This window comes from Callorhinchus milii, unplaced genomic scaffold (assembly GCF_018977255.1).
Source record: "Callorhinchus milii isolate IMCB2004 unplaced genomic scaffold, IMCB_Cmil_1.0 Scaffold21, whole genome shotgun sequence".
NCBI classification, from domain to species: Eukaryota; Metazoa; Chordata; class Chondrichthyes; order Chimaeriformes; family Callorhinchidae; genus Callorhinchus; species Callorhinchus milii.
The window spans coordinates 10,627,851-10,648,422 of NW_024704762.1; the positions used below are offsets into that span (position 1 = coordinate 10,627,851).

General features: G+C 38.7%; 1 protein-coding gene across 1 annotated transcript in view; it reads left to right on the plus strand.

The window, feature by feature from the left end:
- Nucleotides 1-12,258: 12,258 nt before the first annotated feature.
- onecut3b (one cut homeobox 3b) overlaps nucleotides 12,259-20,572 on the plus strand; it is a 36,011-nt gene continuing 27,697 nt past the window's right edge. The window contains exon 1 of the mRNA XM_007910741.2: nucleotides 12,259-13,291. Within this exon, the coding sequence (XP_007908932.1) occupies nucleotides 12,259-13,291 (1,033 nt within the window). The remainder of the gene's footprint in view (nucleotides 13,292-20,572) is intronic.

The following is a 20,572-nucleotide window of genomic DNA, read 5'->3' on the forward strand; positions in this document are numbered from 1 at the left end:
CATGTGGTTTCCTCTGTCACTATGTAGTTGCAAAATACGATGCGTACCTCATATTTTGGGACTTAATTAAAGCATGTTTTAATATAGTTCATCAATGATGCGAGATACTCCCCACAAATATGCTCAGCACACTACAAGACCTTTCCGATGAGGTATAAATCATGTCTCTACGTCAATCGCTTATTGCATGATTGTCGGATGCACTGACAGACATACACTTCGTCTTTATTAGTATAGATGATGAGTGACAGTGGGTAACATTATCTCACTCCTCTTTTGAATGAGATATATATCTCAGTGACCTGGATATATATTGTGAGGATACATCCCAGATGAGAGCTCAGATTGACCAGGTACTCAATGCCCTTGTGCTTCTTTATGAGAGAAGCAAGACGCAGTAGAATGAAAGCCTTTGACAAATCGATGAAAACAATGTAAGTGGGTTTCCCCTGAGCCCTACAACATTCTGCAATCTTGTACAAAACCAAAATCAGCTCCACACATTTCTCATGTGAATGAAAGCCAGCCTCTTCCTTCCACCAGACTATGGAGCTACAGTGCATCTTATATATGTGCTTAAAAGACTCCAAAATACTTTCCAAGCCACTGAATTCAGTGAGATTCTCTGATCTAGATTTTGGTCTCTCTGGAATGGCCTTTTTTGTGGTTAGACACCTCAACTGTATTCCACCACACTAACACTTGGAAAGAATCCTTATTCTCCCATTAGCAGAGATGCTCCAAAGTGTGACATCAGTTTATGTGACATTCGCCCATCCAAGGCAGTTTTTATCAACTCCACTTTTGTATCACCTTGAACTCTTGCATTACAGAACCACAGAGACCAGGGAGCTGATCTGGGTAAAGCTGCTGGTCTTGGTTGGAGCAGTGATGGGCACTGGGGGTCACAGCAGTATTTCTGCCGATGATCACCCGCTTGTTGAGCGAGCACCTCCTCAGTCCACCAAGGTTAAACTCATCACAAGTAATAATAATAATAATAATAATCCTTGCATTTGATATAGCACTTTTCACGTCTTCAATAACATAAGGTTAACCCAGACACAAAAACTTTTCCTGAACTTTCTGGATATTGACTCCAGGCTGCGGTGTAAGTGGAAGGTCTGACACTGACAGTCTGTCTGTCACTCACTCACTCACTCACTCAGACACAACCCACTGACACCAACAATCAATGAGCTCAGTAACGCGACAGCCGCTAATCATTGTGTTTCTATTAATCAGAACCTGAATGTCCTCGGGATACAGTTGGGTTTATACCTGTGATGTCCAGGGTGTGGACACCCACTTCCAGAATATTCCTTTGGCTGATACAGATTTCTGAAAACAAAAGAAAATCAGAACACAACCCCTCCCGGTAACCCCCCCACCCCCCTCTCCCCCACACACACACCCCAATCCTCCACACACACACCCCTCCCATCCAAACACACCCCTAACACCCACCCCCCCACACACATACACACCCCAAAACTCCCCTCACACACCCCCCTCACACCCCCCCCTCTCTCCACACACCCCACACACACCCCAACCGCATCCCCCACACACACCCCAACCGCCCCCTCCACAAACACCCCACACACACCCCAACCCTCCACACATACACACACACATCTAACAACCTCCACAAACACATCCCCAATCCCCTCCCACACACACATCCCCAACACACACTCCTAACACACACACACATTCATATCCATACACAACCCAACGCCCCCTACCCACACACAACCCCCCTTTCTCCACACAACCTCCACCACACACACCCAACCTCCACCACACACACCCAACCTCCACCACACACGCACAACCCTCCCCCACATAAACACACCCAACCCGCCCCTCCCCCCACACACACCTCAATTCCCACACACATACCCACACAACCCAACCCCCTCCCTCACACACACATCCCCAACCACCACCCACACACCGCCACCCCCGCTTCCCCCCCCCCCCCACACTCCCCCCTTCCCCCAAAACCACACTCTCTCAGCTCCACACATCAAATGCAAGGATTATTATTATTATTATTATTATATGGTTGGTACCATGACTGAGCACCAATGGTGTGTTTCAGGTTTGGGTTAATGCATCAGATGTTATTTGTACAATCTGTACATAAAGGATATGGCCCCGTTATATTCTGTTGCAAAACATAATAAAGAATAAAGTGTGTGTTGAGAAGTTTGATTCCTAAAAGCAGTGGAAATGATTAAATAAAAAAGCAGACAATTAAATGAACGTTGTCGCGCAGGAGGAGAGAATATTCACGGTAACCCAGGGCTAGTCTGGATAGTTCGAAATTCAATCTGTAAGAAGTGTATAAAGATTTCAGATTTTTGCCTCGAACAAGAACTAATTTACATTCCTAGAATGTGTGGCTGACCCGAATGGATAGTATTTTACCGATAGAGCTTCCCAGCTAGCAATAGTTGATACCATTTCGCCTTTAATGTACAGTAATAGACAATTCCACTTTCTCATATTTTCAAATTTGATATTTAGGAGAGTTTTCATTCTTGGATGCAGCAGGTTTTCTTTGAACAGTTTCAAAATATTTGTGTCGAGTATTTATTCATTCACGCTTTGTGAGACAACAGTTCGTTACAAGTGTTTTATTGGTAAATTAAACAATAGCGTTACATCCTTCTTTTACCTGACTACTAAACGTTATTTTATAATAGAATCGTCTTTCGTTGCAAGTTATCCTGTTGCCTATAAGTTTAATATTCTAATGTCCATGTTGTATTAATCCCCTTTTAATGCTACAATGTTCTCATTTATTGTCAGAAAAAATGAACACACAAAGGGATGGGTTTACATAAGGGGTAATTGCTACATTCAGGAATGGACACTACAGTTTATTTTATTTCACTTATGTTTATGGCAATATTCTCAATAGTTTAGCCAGGCTACTGTCACTTTCAAACATGAAGTGTATGATTTAATTACAAGGTTTAACAGATTGGCCGTGTGCTGCTTTCATGGAAAATATCACAATAGAATTTATAAAGTTACCATAAAATTTTGGTATATATACAATAATAGCTACAATTCGACTTTAGTCTGACAAACGACATATTGTAATGGTTAGATGTGTAAAGTGGACAATGTTTATAAAAATGCACAATGTATATTTATCTGGTTTGTTTCCTTATTTTTCAATAGTATTTTACTTTTTGTAGATATGAAATGGTTAAAATGATTTTGAAACAAATCAAAAAGGACAATTTGTATTTCAATCGTATTTAACCTTTCGCTGCTTTATAGATTGATACATTCATTCAGAGATCTGCATTGACCTGACGATGGAATGAAGCAAACTGAAGTAAGATGAATACGACAAACTGTATTAATTTAATAGCATTGTCATATTGCGCTTCAAATACTTACCTGATGCGCAAACAGGATACACTATTGACATGGAAAGTGCGGACTATTACTGTTTGTGATGAAACTATAAAAATAGACGGAGTCAACACTAACATAATGTAGACACCTGTTCCTTGTGTAGGAAAAGTCTCACTCACTGAATACACTACAACAAAAACAACAAGATTACATTTGTATAGCGCCTTTCAAGTCGGGAGGACGTCCCATTACCTAATGATTGTATTTGATTAAGAGTTCATGAAAATAATCTTTTATTTTATTGCGAGTTGTTTAGAGGTTTTGTTTTTGCTCTTTTGGAACGAAATTCTAGAAAACCATGGTAATCTTTATTATCAGCTTGTCATAATGCACGCACAAAACATTACATTAGTGCTACAAACCTAGATGTGTGTTTTTTCAAATAAAAACACCCTGATTCATTTAATTATAATTTGTTACAATAATTACTGAATAGACGAGTCAAATAAAACTTTGCGGCGTATTAGTTGTGTGCGTGAAGCTGTGTGTGTGTCAGAGCCGCTTTACATTTCGACAAATTCAGGAACAATGATAACAGTAAAGTCGAATCGTCATTGTTAGAAATATAAAAATATGACTTCATATGTGAGTGGGGATGGAATGATACGGATATCTATATTATTTTACAAACTTTCTGACACGCATCTAACATTTAAAGCATATTATAGGACATGTATTTACTACAGGAAAGATTGAGAGTATCTTTGAGTTGAGCAGAACATGAAGCTGATCGCAATTTAATAATTCCCCCCAAAAGAAAACAAATCAACTGACTTGTAAACCTGTATTCCACTTCCTAAATAACTAAATACAAACGTTACATTTGCTTCTGAAAATATGCAAATCTGTAGCTACCTTCATTGCACGAAGAATGAAGGATGACATCTATTATTTATATTCCATACAGACTCTGTTACACTCTGTCTGTTACACACTCTGCGTTACACACTTTGTTACACACTCTGCGTTACACTATGTTACACACTGTTAATGAAAAACAAGTTATTGGAAACATTGGATGTAACAGCTGTAACAGTCGAGACTTCATTTAACCCACAATCATTTAATGCTCCCGTCTGATTGTCTTTCCAAAAAGCCAATTCTCCCTTAAATAAAAGTATTCAACGTGCGTATAGCGAATACAGAGGAAGAAACCGTTTCAGTCTAACCAATGAACTCAGAATAGAACAGGTAAACAAAAAANCATGGTTTGTGTGTTGTAAGTATTATAATGAAAAGAGTGAAATGTTTCCTCATAATTGCGCCGCCCCTGTTCAGGGAGAGAGGCAGTGGACTTGGGAAGTGCATTGGGAAAGAGTTTCAGGCAATGCTACTCTGCTCACGTAGCACTCTTTTCCCTTTCCGTATCTAAGTTAATAAACTAAACCATTACTGTCTTCACAAACCAGTTCAGTAGTTGTTTTACCCATCGGTTAATGTTTGCAAACTCAAAATATGTTCTTATCCCAAGTGAAGTTGCATTTACACTTTCAATATTCACCTTTTATTCACACAATCTTTAGATGCACTTCTCTAGTGCAGTTAAATCCATTTGAACATATCGTGATCTGTGAAAGGTTTAAAAGAAACAATATTTTGCACAATCTATTTAATAAATGACAAATGTTTCCAATGTTGAACATTGCCAATTGTTCTACCAAAGTTAGAATGTCACCCATGAAACATTTTTCCCAAATAATTTGAGGAACTTTCAATAAGGTCAATTAAAACATTTTTTTAAGAATTGGATTTTTCTACATTAGAGTGGTTTCTAATAGATATCTAAACTATCACCATAAATGTCAACAGTTTAGGGCTTTGTCCAAATAAAAATGTGTTCGAATTACTTCATGAAATGTAGGATGCATTAAAATTGTTAAACAGAAAATTCAAGAAATGTATTCTTCATTTATGTTTCACTATGTTAAAAGAGTTGTCAGCAAGTGTTTAAATCACTTTCATTTTCAAAAAGTATTCCAAAATATTCCAAAAAATAAGTTCAATTAATTAACTAAACGTATAAAATGGATTATTTTATGAACACAGTATGTTCTTTCTGCTCAATCCTGGAGGCTAAAGTTTCCAACGTACAATGAGAAAAACTGTACTTTAAGAGAACCACATATAAATCGCAGTATAAAGATAAGTATTTAAAATCGATAAGTCTTATTTTAGCGAAATGCAAAAAAGCCTTTATGTGCACAGTATAACAGACAACAGATGAAACTAAACAGCGTGACAATTTAAAATACTTGTAGAATCTATTGCATGAAATATGTAAAAAAAACGTAAAATGATGACAATGTAGAATGAAGGCAAACAAACAAATACATTTACTGTAAACATTGAACTGCATTTATTGGGCTCAACGTCGTACTTACTGTAGGCAAACATCCATTAAGTTACTGCATTTAGGTCTAGGTTATTGGTTACAAATATTAGCTCCAAGTTCAGCGATGTGTCCAATTTTACTTATATTCAGACTCAGTGAAATGAACTCGAGAAGCACAGTTTTAAATGTTACTTGTTTTCAATGATCCCATTGTTAAGTACTAACTCACTGTTTACTATTTGAAAGAAACACATGGAGATGTGGATTTTTTTAATGTCGACTGCATAACATTATTAAGACACATTAACCTACAGCATTTTATAAAATATTTCAGCTGATTTTAGTTTGTTATTTGTTATTGTTAACTAGTTTCTTTAATTTAATTAATTCTATAGATTTTATAGTTTGTGCATTAAATAATCTATGAAATGGTGGAAAATCTTCAAAAACACATTTTATTATTATTTTATTCTGCTACAAAATCCCTTATTAAATATATATCAACGTTATCATTAAATAATCCTGTCTTAAGTTTTGATTGAAGTTTGAAGGTTCTGCGCACTATTAAATGCAGTAATTACTGTGTTTGTGTAAAGTGCAAACCCTGTAGATGATCTGGTTGATTTTATAATACAGAATTTAAAGGAAAAAATACGCAACGAATTTCTATTTCCTTTCTCAAAACTGTATCTGGTAACGTTTTTAACAAAAAAAGTCCCCGTTTGAAAAGCGTTTGTGTTTGAATATTTCCTGGAATGCTAGCTGTGAATTCTTCTCTTGTAGAATCATTGATAACAATTTCCCGCAAAGTCGTTGAATTAAAGAAAGAAAGCGAAACAGTCAATGTAACTACGCTGTCTCTTTCAGAGAAACAGTCAAGTTTCCAGCAGGTAGTGGTCAGGCATTTTATCAAGTAAAAGGAGCGAAAATCTTTATCAACACAACCGCAGCTGAAGCGACCAGAAATAGACACAGAAGTTTTGATATCTCAAACATTGTGCAGTGAGATCCAAGATATGTGTAATTGCTTCATCAATCAGATTGCCTTCAGCGTGGAATTTTATATATTGTATTTAAAGGTTCGGTCCATGTTAATAATAATGATGGTAATAATTATTAACCGGTCGATAAAACGCTGTTTTTACTGTTTTATATTGTATATTTGGGGAGATGTGTGTGGAAGCCTCGCTTTTCTTCAAAGTGGAGCTGAACAGATTGATACATATTTTTCCCTTAAGGTGTATAAATGACATGATGAACTGGGCAAAAGGAAAAAGGACGAATTGTCGATGAAGTTAGTCTCCTTATAATAATGTCACAAGTTGTCCAGCGCACGAGTTCAGAGGTTGCAGACTATTTAGGAATTGTGTATTTGCTCCTGTCTGTGGGATATCAGCTAATCTGAGTCACTGGTGTTGAACGGTTTAATAGTTACACCATAATTAGTCTACCTTCTACTTTACTAGTGAAGATACAATAATAGGTCAATACAAATTAGCCTACATTCTTTGCTCTTACATACTATAATTCAAAACTCTCGAAAATATATTCTCCAATGGTTTTATTAATTGTTTTCAGAATTGTGTCCATTTATAGCTTAGATTTTGCACTGCTTACAGATCATTGACATGTATACATGCGCTGGGTTCTGCAAAACTGTTCTCATTTAATTTAACTGAGTGATAAACTGACTTGAACATTGGGTTAAAATAAAGTTGAATTCCACAAGACTGAATTTTACACGTTTCGATCCTAGAAACTAAGTAAACTGAGAGAAAGAATATGCATAGTTACAAACATTAAATTTGGCAAAATATGCTTAAAAAAAAGTCCATCCGAACTTCATCATCAGTTAATGCCCGGCCTCTGAAATGTTTCCGAGTTTCCGAGTATTTATCAAAGGCAGATGGCAATTCTGAACCGCATATTCTGCAAGTGAATAATTGCCGCCTAACCCATTCCTGCTGCAGACGCACTGTCAATAGCTCTCAATCTGCAACTTTCATCATCTGAAGGTGATGCCATCAACATTGTGGTGCTTCCTAAATATATTTATTAATTATATCCCCAAAATATACAATTAAATCGTGTACATACTACTTCGGGTTGTTATATTTATATTGGATATTTTTATATTTTTATTGGCGACAGACAGTGTGAATGTATAATTACTATCAGCCTAAGTTGCAAACATTCTTTCTCGACGCTTATTGAAGTAACTGCATTCAAACATCAGCGTTTGGCGATGTCACTCGGTGTGTGTTTGACATCAGATAGTTACTCACTTTACCAGCTATTAGCATAAAAAACAGCAACAGTGCAAAAAGGAGTCGCGACTCAAGCAAGTGCTTCGTGAAATTCAGGCGCCATAATAACATGAAACAAAATTTAGACACAAGCTATGTGGCAATTAAATGCAGCAAATACCAATGAGAATGTAATGGTGGCTTATTAATCTCTGTAATTGAAACCTTGCGTGAAATACGAGCTATCTGAGATTTTAATATAAATACGGGGAAATCAGAATATTTACTGGCACGTTGATGCTTTCTTACTTCCTCCCCAAAACGGTTTGCATTCTAGTGAAAAATGATCCGGATGCAATCTTCATTTGCAGAGTCTGACGACAACCAATATCCACTACACTGGCTGCACTGATCACATCCGCGCTAGCTTCTGAAAACGGTTGAATTAGTTGAGGTTATTATACTGCTTTGACTAATCTTAATATTATCTTAATTTAAATCCAAAACGAAATGCCGCTTTAGCCTGGAATTTGCCCTTGTTCCCAATGAGCAAAAGCCACAATGTAAATGAAAGGTGAGCGCTGCTCTCACCTCCTGCGGAAACACCTGTTTACTTACCGGGGGGAAAGTTCTGGTACATTTTGTAAGAAATAATGAAGTAGATCTTTTTCTCCCCCACAGATAATTCCGAGATGAATGGCTGGGTTTGGCGAGGAGAGGATAAGGATTAACCGGAGCAGAGTGAACAAGCAGAGAGAAACGATCAATATCCAGCCGGGCGCTAGCAGCTGGCAGATGGTTAGGGGATAAACAGCACAAACTGTTACTCAGGCCCTGGTCACTTCTACAGGGAAACAAGATCTGCTACATGCAAATCTGAAATCACATCAGCAATTACACTCCTTACACCCAACATTAATACCAATACATTGCTGAACATTGTTTCAAATCTCTAATAATTTTGGAAAACATTCGGTTTCGAGACTAAAACATGTTCAACGGTTTTAATCTTCCTTCGCAAAGTTCAGTGATAAAGATTTGATTAGGAAGTGCAACGGCATGTTTAATGCCATTAAAATTATCATAATTAAAAACTGGGAGACGTTGACTTTCCTGTTCAGATTGGAAGTGTGTGAGGCGGCCTAGTGTGGAGCTGCATTTCACAGTGATCCCAACATATAACTAATGATAGGACCTGATTAGCTGTCGTGGCAGCGCCTTGTTTTAAAGATGGTGAATATCTGTAACATCGAGGAATGACCAATATTTTTGTACGTTTTGTTCTCTCCAGCACATTTGGCTGCGCTTTGGCTAATGATATCTTATCGATTTGGACGAGGCAATGAGGTGTTGCAGATCTCTGCTTGAATGAATAAAGCATTCGCTCTCCTAAATTATATTTTGTTAATTACAAAAGGAAGAAACAAATAAGGATTCAGTTACTTCCAAAAAAAACAAGCAGCGAAATTAATTAAGATGCAGAATTACTGCAACACAATTAAGCAGAGATTCTTATATTGTTACCGTCACATCGCCATAATCTACAATTTACATTTAATTGATCACAATTCATTCCATTAAAGTAAGATTTTTACGTTGTTTAAAATTATGGAAAATAAATAAATGGTATTATTTCCTTTACATCTTACAAACAATCAAATATTGATTGTAATAGGCACAAAATCACAATCTAACTACCTTGTTTATCTGAAGTTAGGGTAGCCAGAGGAAACTGGAGGAAACATGTGAAGGTAAGTGTAATCAAACCCTCTTTTTATTTCAAACATCTGTTTTGATGATCAAATATGCAGGTGCAGCATAGGCTAGGATGTAAAACAATCAAGATCGAGCGTTTCTTTCTGGCTAAACTATTGTGTTGGTAATTGAAGGCCTGGAAAAGGAACATCCCATTTCACATCAACTTTAAAAAAAATACAGTAGTTGTTGACGATGAAAATAGAACCTGGAAGCGAAGGGGAGATTGTTTTGGCGGAATACACCCAGGTTAGGTAGGCTGTTTAACTTTTCACAGCTGACATGGCATCAGCCTGCAACGTTGGACAATTGTGAATGTCGTAAGATTTCAACAAGACCCTTCGTACTGTTTAGATGACGTTGGCGCCGAATTTTATGTTCATTAAATAGCAGTTCAGGTTGGGAAGTTTTTTTCCCTAAACCTTCGACCCAAATATATTCAAGATCAAAGGGTTCTCAGCTGGATTTTTGTACTTCTTTATATTGCAAATCCTCTGCAAGTCCCTTAATGCAACACTTTCATGTTGTTACCACTGGTTACTGCTCTGACTCCCCAAAGACCTTTTCCCCGATCCCAATACCACAGGTCAGAATTTGTCCTTCACACGTCAGAAAAGAGATTTTAATCAACTCATTTAGGTTTACAGACAGCACTAAAGCCATGGATATTAGGACCAATTCCTCCCAAAAAGCTTGCTATTGGAAATACAGCAGAATAATTCCTGATTCCTCGTCAACGAGCAACATGTACAAATTATTTACGCAGGATAATCACTATCCTATTTTACCGAATCCTGTGGTTACGAGGTAAATGCTTAATACTAAGTTCAAGAAAAAAGTTATTTTTCAGAGTAAAGTTTCTACCGCCACTATTGGAATGTTTGTTTATCTCCTCGACCCAATTCGTTATTTCTGAGCAGCTTCAATGCATCAATATAAATAATGCAAAATAACTTGTACCTCCGTTATCTAAATATCTACAGTTATCAATAGTGAATCTCGAGCTTGACATCCTTTGTTTTAACTGTCTTGCTACATTTGCCTATTACTAACAGTGACTGATTGAGAAAAGTATTTTATATTTTTAAAGGATTCCTAAGCGTTGACAAATATTAGCAATCGAGATGTATTAAGTGGATTGATTATGAATGGTGTCACAACGCTTCAATAATTGCACGTTTATGAATAATCATCTGAAAAGTGGATGTAAGTTTATTTCTGTCTTAGCTAAGCGTGGAACATTTCACTAAAAGGTAGTATTTGTTAATTGTGGTTTAAACCCCCCAAATTCGGCATTCAAATCTGACAAACTTCATTAGAAGCTACGATTACTTTAAAATATTAATGTTCACTTTTAAACATGCAAGATGGGGGGCAGTTCAGAACATAGTCAAATGTAAAACAGGATTAGACTCAGAGCAGTTCTATTGCATTTTACTAAATTGAAATATTTCTCAAAGTTCCGAACATGGTCATGTTTGTACAAGTCAGAAGTCATTTGGAGTCTCAACAACTAGAGGTTGTGATTTTTGCATTCTGAGATATGAACACCTGTGAGTATCTTTAACGTTTCAGCATCAAAGGCCCAGTCAATGATCCTGGTCTGTAGACACATCAGGTCTACCTTAACAACAACAACAAATTACATTTGTATAACGCCTTTCACGTCGGGAGGACGTCCCAGTGCGTTGGACCGGAATACCTTACCCAAACTATTAAACAAATGAGTCCAAGGTTATAAGAAATGTTCCTTTTCATGGTTTATTATTCAGATTAGGGAGGGGCAGGGGGGGAAGGGGAGGGCTGTTGACATTCACACAGTGGGTTCGCAGATATCAGAATACTGACATTTTTAAAATTAAAAGCGTCATTTTCACAGGTAAAACACCTCAGGTATCACCTCATCAACCAATTAACAGAGATAAAGCTGAGTTCTGCTTAATTAACAGAATATATCAAATAACTTTTAATTATATATGTGTGGATATTTCATGGCTTCAAAAACACGAAATGTGGAATTAAATGACGACTTAGTTTCACTGATGGGAGAATGTAATTTTATTGCATGGATTCCAATACTGGTAAATGTATTCAGATTAGGAGATGATGTTAGGACAAGTTCAAAGTGAAGTGTTGAGCAGTAATTTAGATAGAGAGTCCGTTCTGTAGATATAACATACACTCTTAAGATTGTTGAAAGCGCAGTGTTCGCTATTGAGAGTCAATGCGATGTTCGGTAAAAAGTGCCGGAAGTTCGATAATGAGATGTGGGAATGCTGACGTCAGACGAGCCGTGAGATTGCGCACTGACACTCCGCTCCGCTCGGTCTCTCCCCGATCTGCAGCCGTTAAACATCAGCCCTCGGACCAGCGCATCAGTCGGAGTGGCGATCGCAGCAAATCGCACTCAATCCACAAACACAGGCTACAAAATGCTCGATCGAACGGATGAATAGGTATTGATGCCGAGGAAGCACAGCGAACATGGAGCTTACAATGGAGAATATTGGGAATATCCACGGCGTGACCCAATCCAGCGACCTGATGAACAGTTCCCACAATCGCCAGGCTTCTCACCGGAGTCTGGCTGCTCACGGCCGGCCTGCCATGGTGTCCAGCATGGCTTCCATCCTGGAAGGAGGCGATTACCGCCCCGATCACAGCTTGTCCGGTCCGCTGCACCCCGCCATGAGCATGTCCTGTGACAGTCCACCTGGGATGAGCCTGAGCAGTACTTACACCACGCTGACACCCCTCCAGCACCTGCCGCCAATCTCTACTGTGTCTGATAAATTCCATCACCCTCATCATCATCATCATCATCACCACCACCACCCACACCAGAGACTGTCTGGCAATGTGAGCGGCAGCTTCACCCTCATGAGAGACGAGAGGGGCTTGCCATCAATGGGCAACCTCTACAGCCCTTACCACAAAGACATGGCGACCATGGGACAGTCTCTCTCCCCTCTCTCCAACGGACTGGGCACTTTGCACAACTCCCAGCAGCCGCTGACACCTTACGGTCCCGGTGGGCACATGGCGAACGAGAAGATGCTGTCTCCCAATGGCTTTGATACACACGCCGCTATGCTATCCAGAGGGGATGAGCACCTGGCTCGGGGTCTGGGGGGCCCTGGAGCCGGGATGATGCCCCACCTGAATGGGATGCACCCTCACAGCCATCACCATGGACAGGTTAACGGCTCGATGCTCTCCTCTGACCGCGACCGTCAGGTATCAGTGTCCGCCTCTCACGGCGGCGGCTCGAATCAAGTGGAGGAAATCAACACCAAGGAGGTTGCCCAGAGAATCACAGCGGAGCTGAAACGCTACAGCATCCCTCAGGCCATTTTTGCACAGCGAATCCTGTGCCGGTCGCAGGGAACCCTCTCAGACCTGCTGAGGAACCCCAAACCCTGGAGTAAGCTCAAATCTGGCCGCGAGACCTTCAGGAGGATGTGGAAGTGGCTGCAGGAGCCTGAATTCCAGAGAATGTCTGCTCTCAGGCTGGCAGGTAGGACAGCAAATACAGTCCATCTCCTCACTAGCCGGCATAATGCACTTCTGCATACTGCAAACTTACACATACACACACCAGATTCTGCTCAAAACAAGGGGCATTGTGCTGCATGGCCTCCCCAACCTATATATAGAAGCAATTGATTCAAATATCTTACAATATTTGTTCTGTTTTTTGTCATTATGTGTCTATCTATTTGATATATTATGTGAATGTGAATGCACTGCACTCGTTGTCATTATTTCTCTCCTGTTTAGTAGAGAATTCCCCAGATGTTCCTTTATCTCTGCTTCCCCCACAGTTAATATATGTAAATATGGTAATGACCATTTGATACCAAAGCAGCTTTTTATAACAAATATGGAAAAGAAAAATCCGTTGTCATTTCTCCAAAATACTCCCAATTTACCGAAAAAGGCTAAAATGCAGTTAATCTCAAATTCTGTCGTTTCCCCCATATTTAATGTATTTAATGAACTTTCAGTCCTGTAAACAGACGGTTCCAAGAAAGATGGGAACACAGAGAGATTTCTTTCATTTAGATGAAGTAATTTAAGCAGCAGTAAATTATATGGTTTTCTTTGTACACACGGTTACCATTTGTACCCTTGGTCCTGGTTGTGCATAAAGGGTTACATTTCATTCAAGCACAATGTTGTTTTCTCATTGGCATGAAATTCGCGGTTTATATTCCATGGAGTTCTGATTGGAATTAAGTCCACCTGACACTGAATGGGATGCATGTTTAATAGCCTTTTAATATGAGGTGTGGGCCGCCTAGTGTGGTCACGTGATAATGTATTTATCCACCATCCATCGGATGCCCTCTCACAGACATAGGCATGTCTTTTTCCTTACTACTAAATATTAGCAGAGGCAGTTCTGTCCTCAGGTGTAGAATTTGCGTGAAATCACGTGTCCCACAATTTACCTGCCCCTTAATTAGGTGCGAATCAAGGCATCTTTTAGTTACAGTCAATGCGCTATTGAAAAGCAGTTAATGTAATGCAGATTGCATTGGTTTTACAAGACTCTGGTAAATAAAGATGTAAACTGCTCTGAATTGGCTGTTTAAGTGCCTCTGTTGTTAAACCCAATCGAGCGTTTGTGTTTTATTTCTGCTTCAAAATGTAGTATGGAAGAACTCAAGACAAATTAACAATAAGATAAATGTTACTGGACTTAGTGACATACGGAGAAAATTGCAATGTTTTAGAAAAAGTGTTTCTGGATTTTGTTTTAGAAAACAATTACTATACAGGGATTTTTAAACTCTAAATTTCAAGCCATCTCTGATTATTAAAGTGCGACAATGCTGGCACAAAAATACTTCAGTCTTACTACATTGAGATGTTTGCATACAAAAATCATATTGAATGACAAAAATACCTTTGAGCCACATTGCAGCAAAATAGTTGGATTAAGGCGAGTAAATCCGTGGAGTGACTCCTGCAATTGGTATTAATTGCCGGAGGCCGGTGAATGTGATGGCAAAATGCAATGTTACATTTCTCTTTACGTGTATCTTTCATTTACAATTCTTTATCATCACAATTTCTCCCTCTAGATGCGAATAGTTCAAGATTCAGAATATTTCAAAGCCGATTTAATATATTGCCTGTACTAGGACAAACTGTCATCAATTATTTTATAGGCCTTTTGTTTCATATGGTCATAAATAAGGTTGCAAGTTTTGCACGATCATATTAAGATAGAAATACGGCAAGAAGAAACGACCAGTAGTAAGGAAGACAGAATTGTTCGCGTTTGAAACCACAAAATCAATAACTTCGAATTACAATTCGGAATTCATCACAGTCAAAGAAATCGATTTTTAGGGTTGTTCAAATATTGTGAAACTGCACTATAGAGCAGATAATGTTGCATTTGGTGAGAATGTAAAACAAAATTACAAATGAACGTGTTGGAATTTTTCATATATTGTAGATAAAACTGAATTTGCACGTTAAATAGCGACGATTGGAAGTCGTTAGAGGGAGGTGATCGAGTTGTTTAAGAGCGCAATGTCGTCAGGTTTCTAGAGCAAAAGGAGACGATGTGACTATTTCGGTGACTTGTATAAAGTCAACGAATGTCAGTTTGACATTAGACCCAAACTGACCTACTTGCTGATGATATGCATTTTAATGTGTTTTTGAATGTCTGAAGTCAGCTCTAATCGTTGCAACATCCCTCTTGTTTTTTTTACACCAATAACATAGACAAATGTTCAAGTGCTTTTAAATCTTATAGCAATCTAAACACAAAAAAAATTCAATCTAAACATAAAAAACAATCTAAACACAAAGCTCCAGTGTCTTACAAAACATGGACATGAGTAAGATCTGTGATATTGTAGAGGTGAATGGTTTTGCATTGAAAACTGTCGACAAATCTAGTAATACTTTGTGCTAAGAAAGTGATAGACACAATAAAGACATATATTTATGGGCAGATTATGCCTTGTAGCCTTTTTAATAGCGCTAACCCTAATTAGCAACACCTCCGGGTGATATCTGGGATATTAGCGAAAATACAGACAGAAAGCATGATATATAGATGCTAAATGAGAGATTTGTTCTATTGAGAGCAGAATGGAGGACGTGTTTCAGATATCCCATTCTCCAGCCTGTTCAGATCTCAGCTGCAGGACAAGGCGCAGAGCAGGAGTGACGCTGCCTCCAGCCTGATGTGGTAAACACCCGATCAATAATCCTGGACCCTGGAATGGCGAATGCATGCAGTCGAACCCTTTCCACTTCACTTCCTTATCCCGTGACAGCAGATTAACAATTAATTATTTAAACCGCTCTAACACGTTGCTAGCGCCTTGACCTGCAGAACCAGAGCTGGGGTTACATCCCAGAAAAGGCACCAGGAGTACAGGAATTATGCGAAATTCCGAACTCTTTAAAAGTCTGTGTTATTTTCGCCACCTACACTCGAACTATGACTTGGTGACACCTGTACAAATGTAAACTCCCTGCATGTGTATATGCACATGGGTGTACAAGTATTTTACAGAGCACATTTCTCACACTATGTGCGCATTTTCTTCTATTTACCTCCAGAGCCAAGTTCTAAGTGTGAAAATAATAATTCCAGGTAAAGGCGGAACTGTTTCACATAGTTATTTATGTATTGCATTGCATATATGTGTTATCAGGTAAATTGCATATGTATCAAATACATGCTGGCGCATACGTGTATGACACAGTAATAATGGGGACATCTATAAAGGTGAAATTATTATCGATTAGCATGTCTGCTGTCAAACAGAGTTGTGGTTTAAGCAGATTTTACGCTGTTTACAGGACATTTTCCAGAGGAAAGTGCAGCGTGTTTAATGATGTTGTGGCAGGAGAGAGAGAGAGAGAAAGAAAGAGAAAGAGAACGGCCCAAATTGGCTTCGTGCAGATTGAACTGAGTCAATATTGATCACATCACAGCTTCCCTTTTGCAGCTGCAGACACTGGGCGCTCAACTGTGATCAAAAGCTTGGAATCAAAAACTACCCGCTACTCACTGCTCTAAACTCTCTCCCCACATCCCCCTGGTCTCCGCATCCGCAATGTCCCCATATCCCCCACGTCTGCACTGTTCCGACATCCGCATTGTCCCCTAATTCTGCACTGTCCCCACATCGCCATTGTCCCTATATTCGCATTGTCCCAATTACCCAAATCAATTATGCTGCTGACTGCAGCTCTTTAAATTTTATGTGGAAATACCTCTCGGTTCCAGTACTCATCCTTTACAGTTTCCGATTGCAGCTTCCCAGACATGGCGAAATAGGCCTTTTGCTGAAGAATTGTTGAAAAGGCAAACGTTTGGTTAAGCGAGCAATGGGGCCCAGCTACTGCATCCTGGCCGCTTAAACCAGGTAAATGACGAATGGATGCCAATGACTGTATTCGAAATGTTAAAATATTGAGATCGATAAACGGCAGTAAAACTATTGGGAAATACACAAGCCCGAAAGGGCCCGCTTGCCTTTCGATTTATTCTCCTGCGATTGATGAGGTTCATCATTAGATAAAAGGAGAGTGAATCAATATCATCTTTGGCAATCTATCGGCGATAGCTCGCTAAGATAAGTGTTCACGAAAGCATCTCTGTAACCGGTGGGATCGAATGGCGCGGACATGGACTCGGGTTAGGCGAGAACCGAAAATACTAAAGGATTCCTGATCTGAGAGAGGCAGATTTGAACTCTGTTTTCAAGATGAGAACTCCATTTATACAAATAATGATATACATGTATATTAGCATATGTGCATTTCTGATTGTCCTCGAATCTATGCTAGAATCCAAATTAAATTATATCGGTTCTTTAAGGGATTTAAATATTCTGCCAGAATTGCTTACATTCCTCTTTATTGTTCTATTTCAAATTTTCAATTCAGAATCCTGTGACTAATCATTTTAATTGAGGCCACACATTCTGCACAAACAGTTGTGAAATATACAACTTTGAGAAAACATCTCAGAGGGAAGGTTTGCTCCTATCCAAATATTCTAATGTGTCATTGCTGGGAATTTTGTTGGACTATCACAGCAGCAGAAAACGGTTACAAAGGTCGCCGCTGCTGACAAGTATTGTTATCTCGCTTCAAATTGTTGAATTCTGTCTGATGGAATTTGGGCAGGTCCCGAAGCAAAGTTAAATAGTAACAAAGGAGAACAGATAAAATAGGATTCGCTGCTCCACTGTGGGGCTCCAGGCAGAGATACACTCGTTACAGAGAGTGTGAAACGCAGTAGTCACTCGGCACCTGGCGGCTGATAGCGAGATGTTTGTTGTTTGTTCTTTGACTTGTAATAAATGGGAAAAGTGAAAAACAAAAGAACTGGTTCAGTCTGAAAGACGTCCACATGAATGAATAAATGGTGTTAATTATTAGTAAAATCAAGGGCGCAAAAGGACATTGGTTTACGATTCGATATCTGGAATTCAGATTATAATACTGCTTCCGATAATCAAAAATTAATCATTTACAGGAAAGGTATCATTTAGGAATTAAGAGGCTAAACTATTGGTCATCAGCAGCTGGTAATTACACTATTTATAGTTGGCGGCAACTGGTTTCGTTTTATTCTCGTTAAATGTTAATAAGTTATTTGGAAAATTCGAATATTTTGCATTTGTTGGCTGTGTTTATGGAAAATACTATTTTGAAATTAATAATCGTAGTCTAACACTAAGAGTACGTAGCGATCAGAGGGAAGTCTGATTACATTGGTTACATCAAAGTGTTAACATTTAAGAGTTGGTTGGATTTCAGTGTTGGCAACACTATCAGAACGAGACGGTTTACGCAGCAGATTCCAGCAGAACATGGTCTGAATTCGCTTTTTAGGGATTAGGTTTTGATTTGTTTATTCTGTAAAAAAAAGGAACAAATCTATAGCTAAGTGTCGGGTACAAACGAAACTAAACAAAACCTCACGGAATTAATTTCGCCACATTAAATTTATTTTATTAACCAAAATGAAAAAAACAAGTAAGTATTATATTGATGAGAAATTGCTGCGGAGCAAATGGTTTAGATGATGTGGCCTTTGTTCTACTGTGAGGTTGAAAAGGGGCATTTAAAGAAAGAACAACTTTAAATACATCTCTAATGTTTTATAGGTCCCAATAGTATGCAAAAAGCTAGAAATCCATCTGTAAAAAGGTGCAATATTCCACCAAACCCAAATGTGCGTTTACATTGTACTTTGACTCCACTTTGCGTTCGCTGAGCTGTGCGGTCTGAGCGGATTTCTCTCACCGCCAGTGAGGCGGCGGCGGAGGGACACACTGAGAGCCGCACCTTTCCCCGCGTCGCTGCCGCCAGCGATTCTCTTCATTTGAAACGGATGTAAAAGCGGTGCAGATGGCGCGGGATCATTGGGACTGCAATAGTCCGCTTTTCCTGCTCTAATGAATACTCATATCTGTCATTTTACATTCTGCAACCTGTGACAATGTGTACAATGAAAACTTCAAGTTTTCCGAACATATTTGTTGCCCATTTTACTGAATTTCTTCGCGTGAGCGCATTATTCAAATAAGAGGAATGTCCCTCTTTTAAAAAAAACTTATTTGAATGGTCACAATTGAGCAATTAAATGTCATGAGTCGAAGTAAATGACTCAGATCGAGATTATTTCTCGCGTCACGTCTCCTTCTCTTGGTTTAAAGGACCTGAAAATCGTTCATAAAATGTTCCCCATTTTTACTTTGTAAAAAGTTAGTTTTATTTAAAAATAGAGCTACAGCTGTGAATGTCATTGTTAAAGCTCATTATTCATTGTCGATAATTACTCCACGAGGAAGAAAGTCCAACAAAATAAGCATCGCTTTTTTAAAAAAATCACATCAGAAAATGTTAAAGGAAATAAATTGAATTCATACAACAAACCAAATATAGCTTATTATAATTACATTATTATATACTCATATGATTATTTTATTATAATCATATGATTATTATAATTATAAAGGAACTATAGCGCGTTTGGGAAACACCTAATGAAATCAAAGCTTCGGCTCAAATTGTCCAAACTAAAGGACAATTTTACACTTTGCAGGCGACGAGACACATTTGTTTCAGTGGAACATTCCGATATCAATATGGCTTTCTGTTTGTAGTTTCTCTTCTCAGTGTAAAACATTGTATGAAACATCCCGACACATGGAATGGATAAAAGTAACTCAACCTGACATTTTAGTATCCTTGGGGAAGTTGTTGTACCCGCTAAGAGTCGCCAGTAGTCTGGCGGATTATAAACAGCGTTTGTTATTTGGACACTGATCTAAATACGTTCATTATCAATTCCATTCTGTCCCCTATAAAGGAATGTCTCTATTAACAGACACAGCTGTTTAGCCTCCCCTTTGCCACTGCGGCTGGTTTCTCTGAAGCGAGTGAGATTTCTTTGATTCTCCCGCATCGACATTTACCAAATTCGTCTCCAGTTTTCCAGAAACACAAACGCCTCTATATTGAAATGACAAGGTGTTTAAACACACAAAGCGCTCTCAGAGTAATGTTTAACTGGACTTTTCACTGTAAATACGCATGCGGGTGACCTGACCCATGAGAAGATTCGATATTGGTTAAAATTTCGAATTTGATTTTTAACCAAGCATTAATAATAAATCTGCCGAGTGCAGCCCCAACCATGCAATGCTAACGCTGCAAACCAGCAAACATTTTCTCTGGTTACAAATGATGCCAATACTTTGCATTTTAAATCAATTTGTAATTACAATCCAAAGCTTGGGGC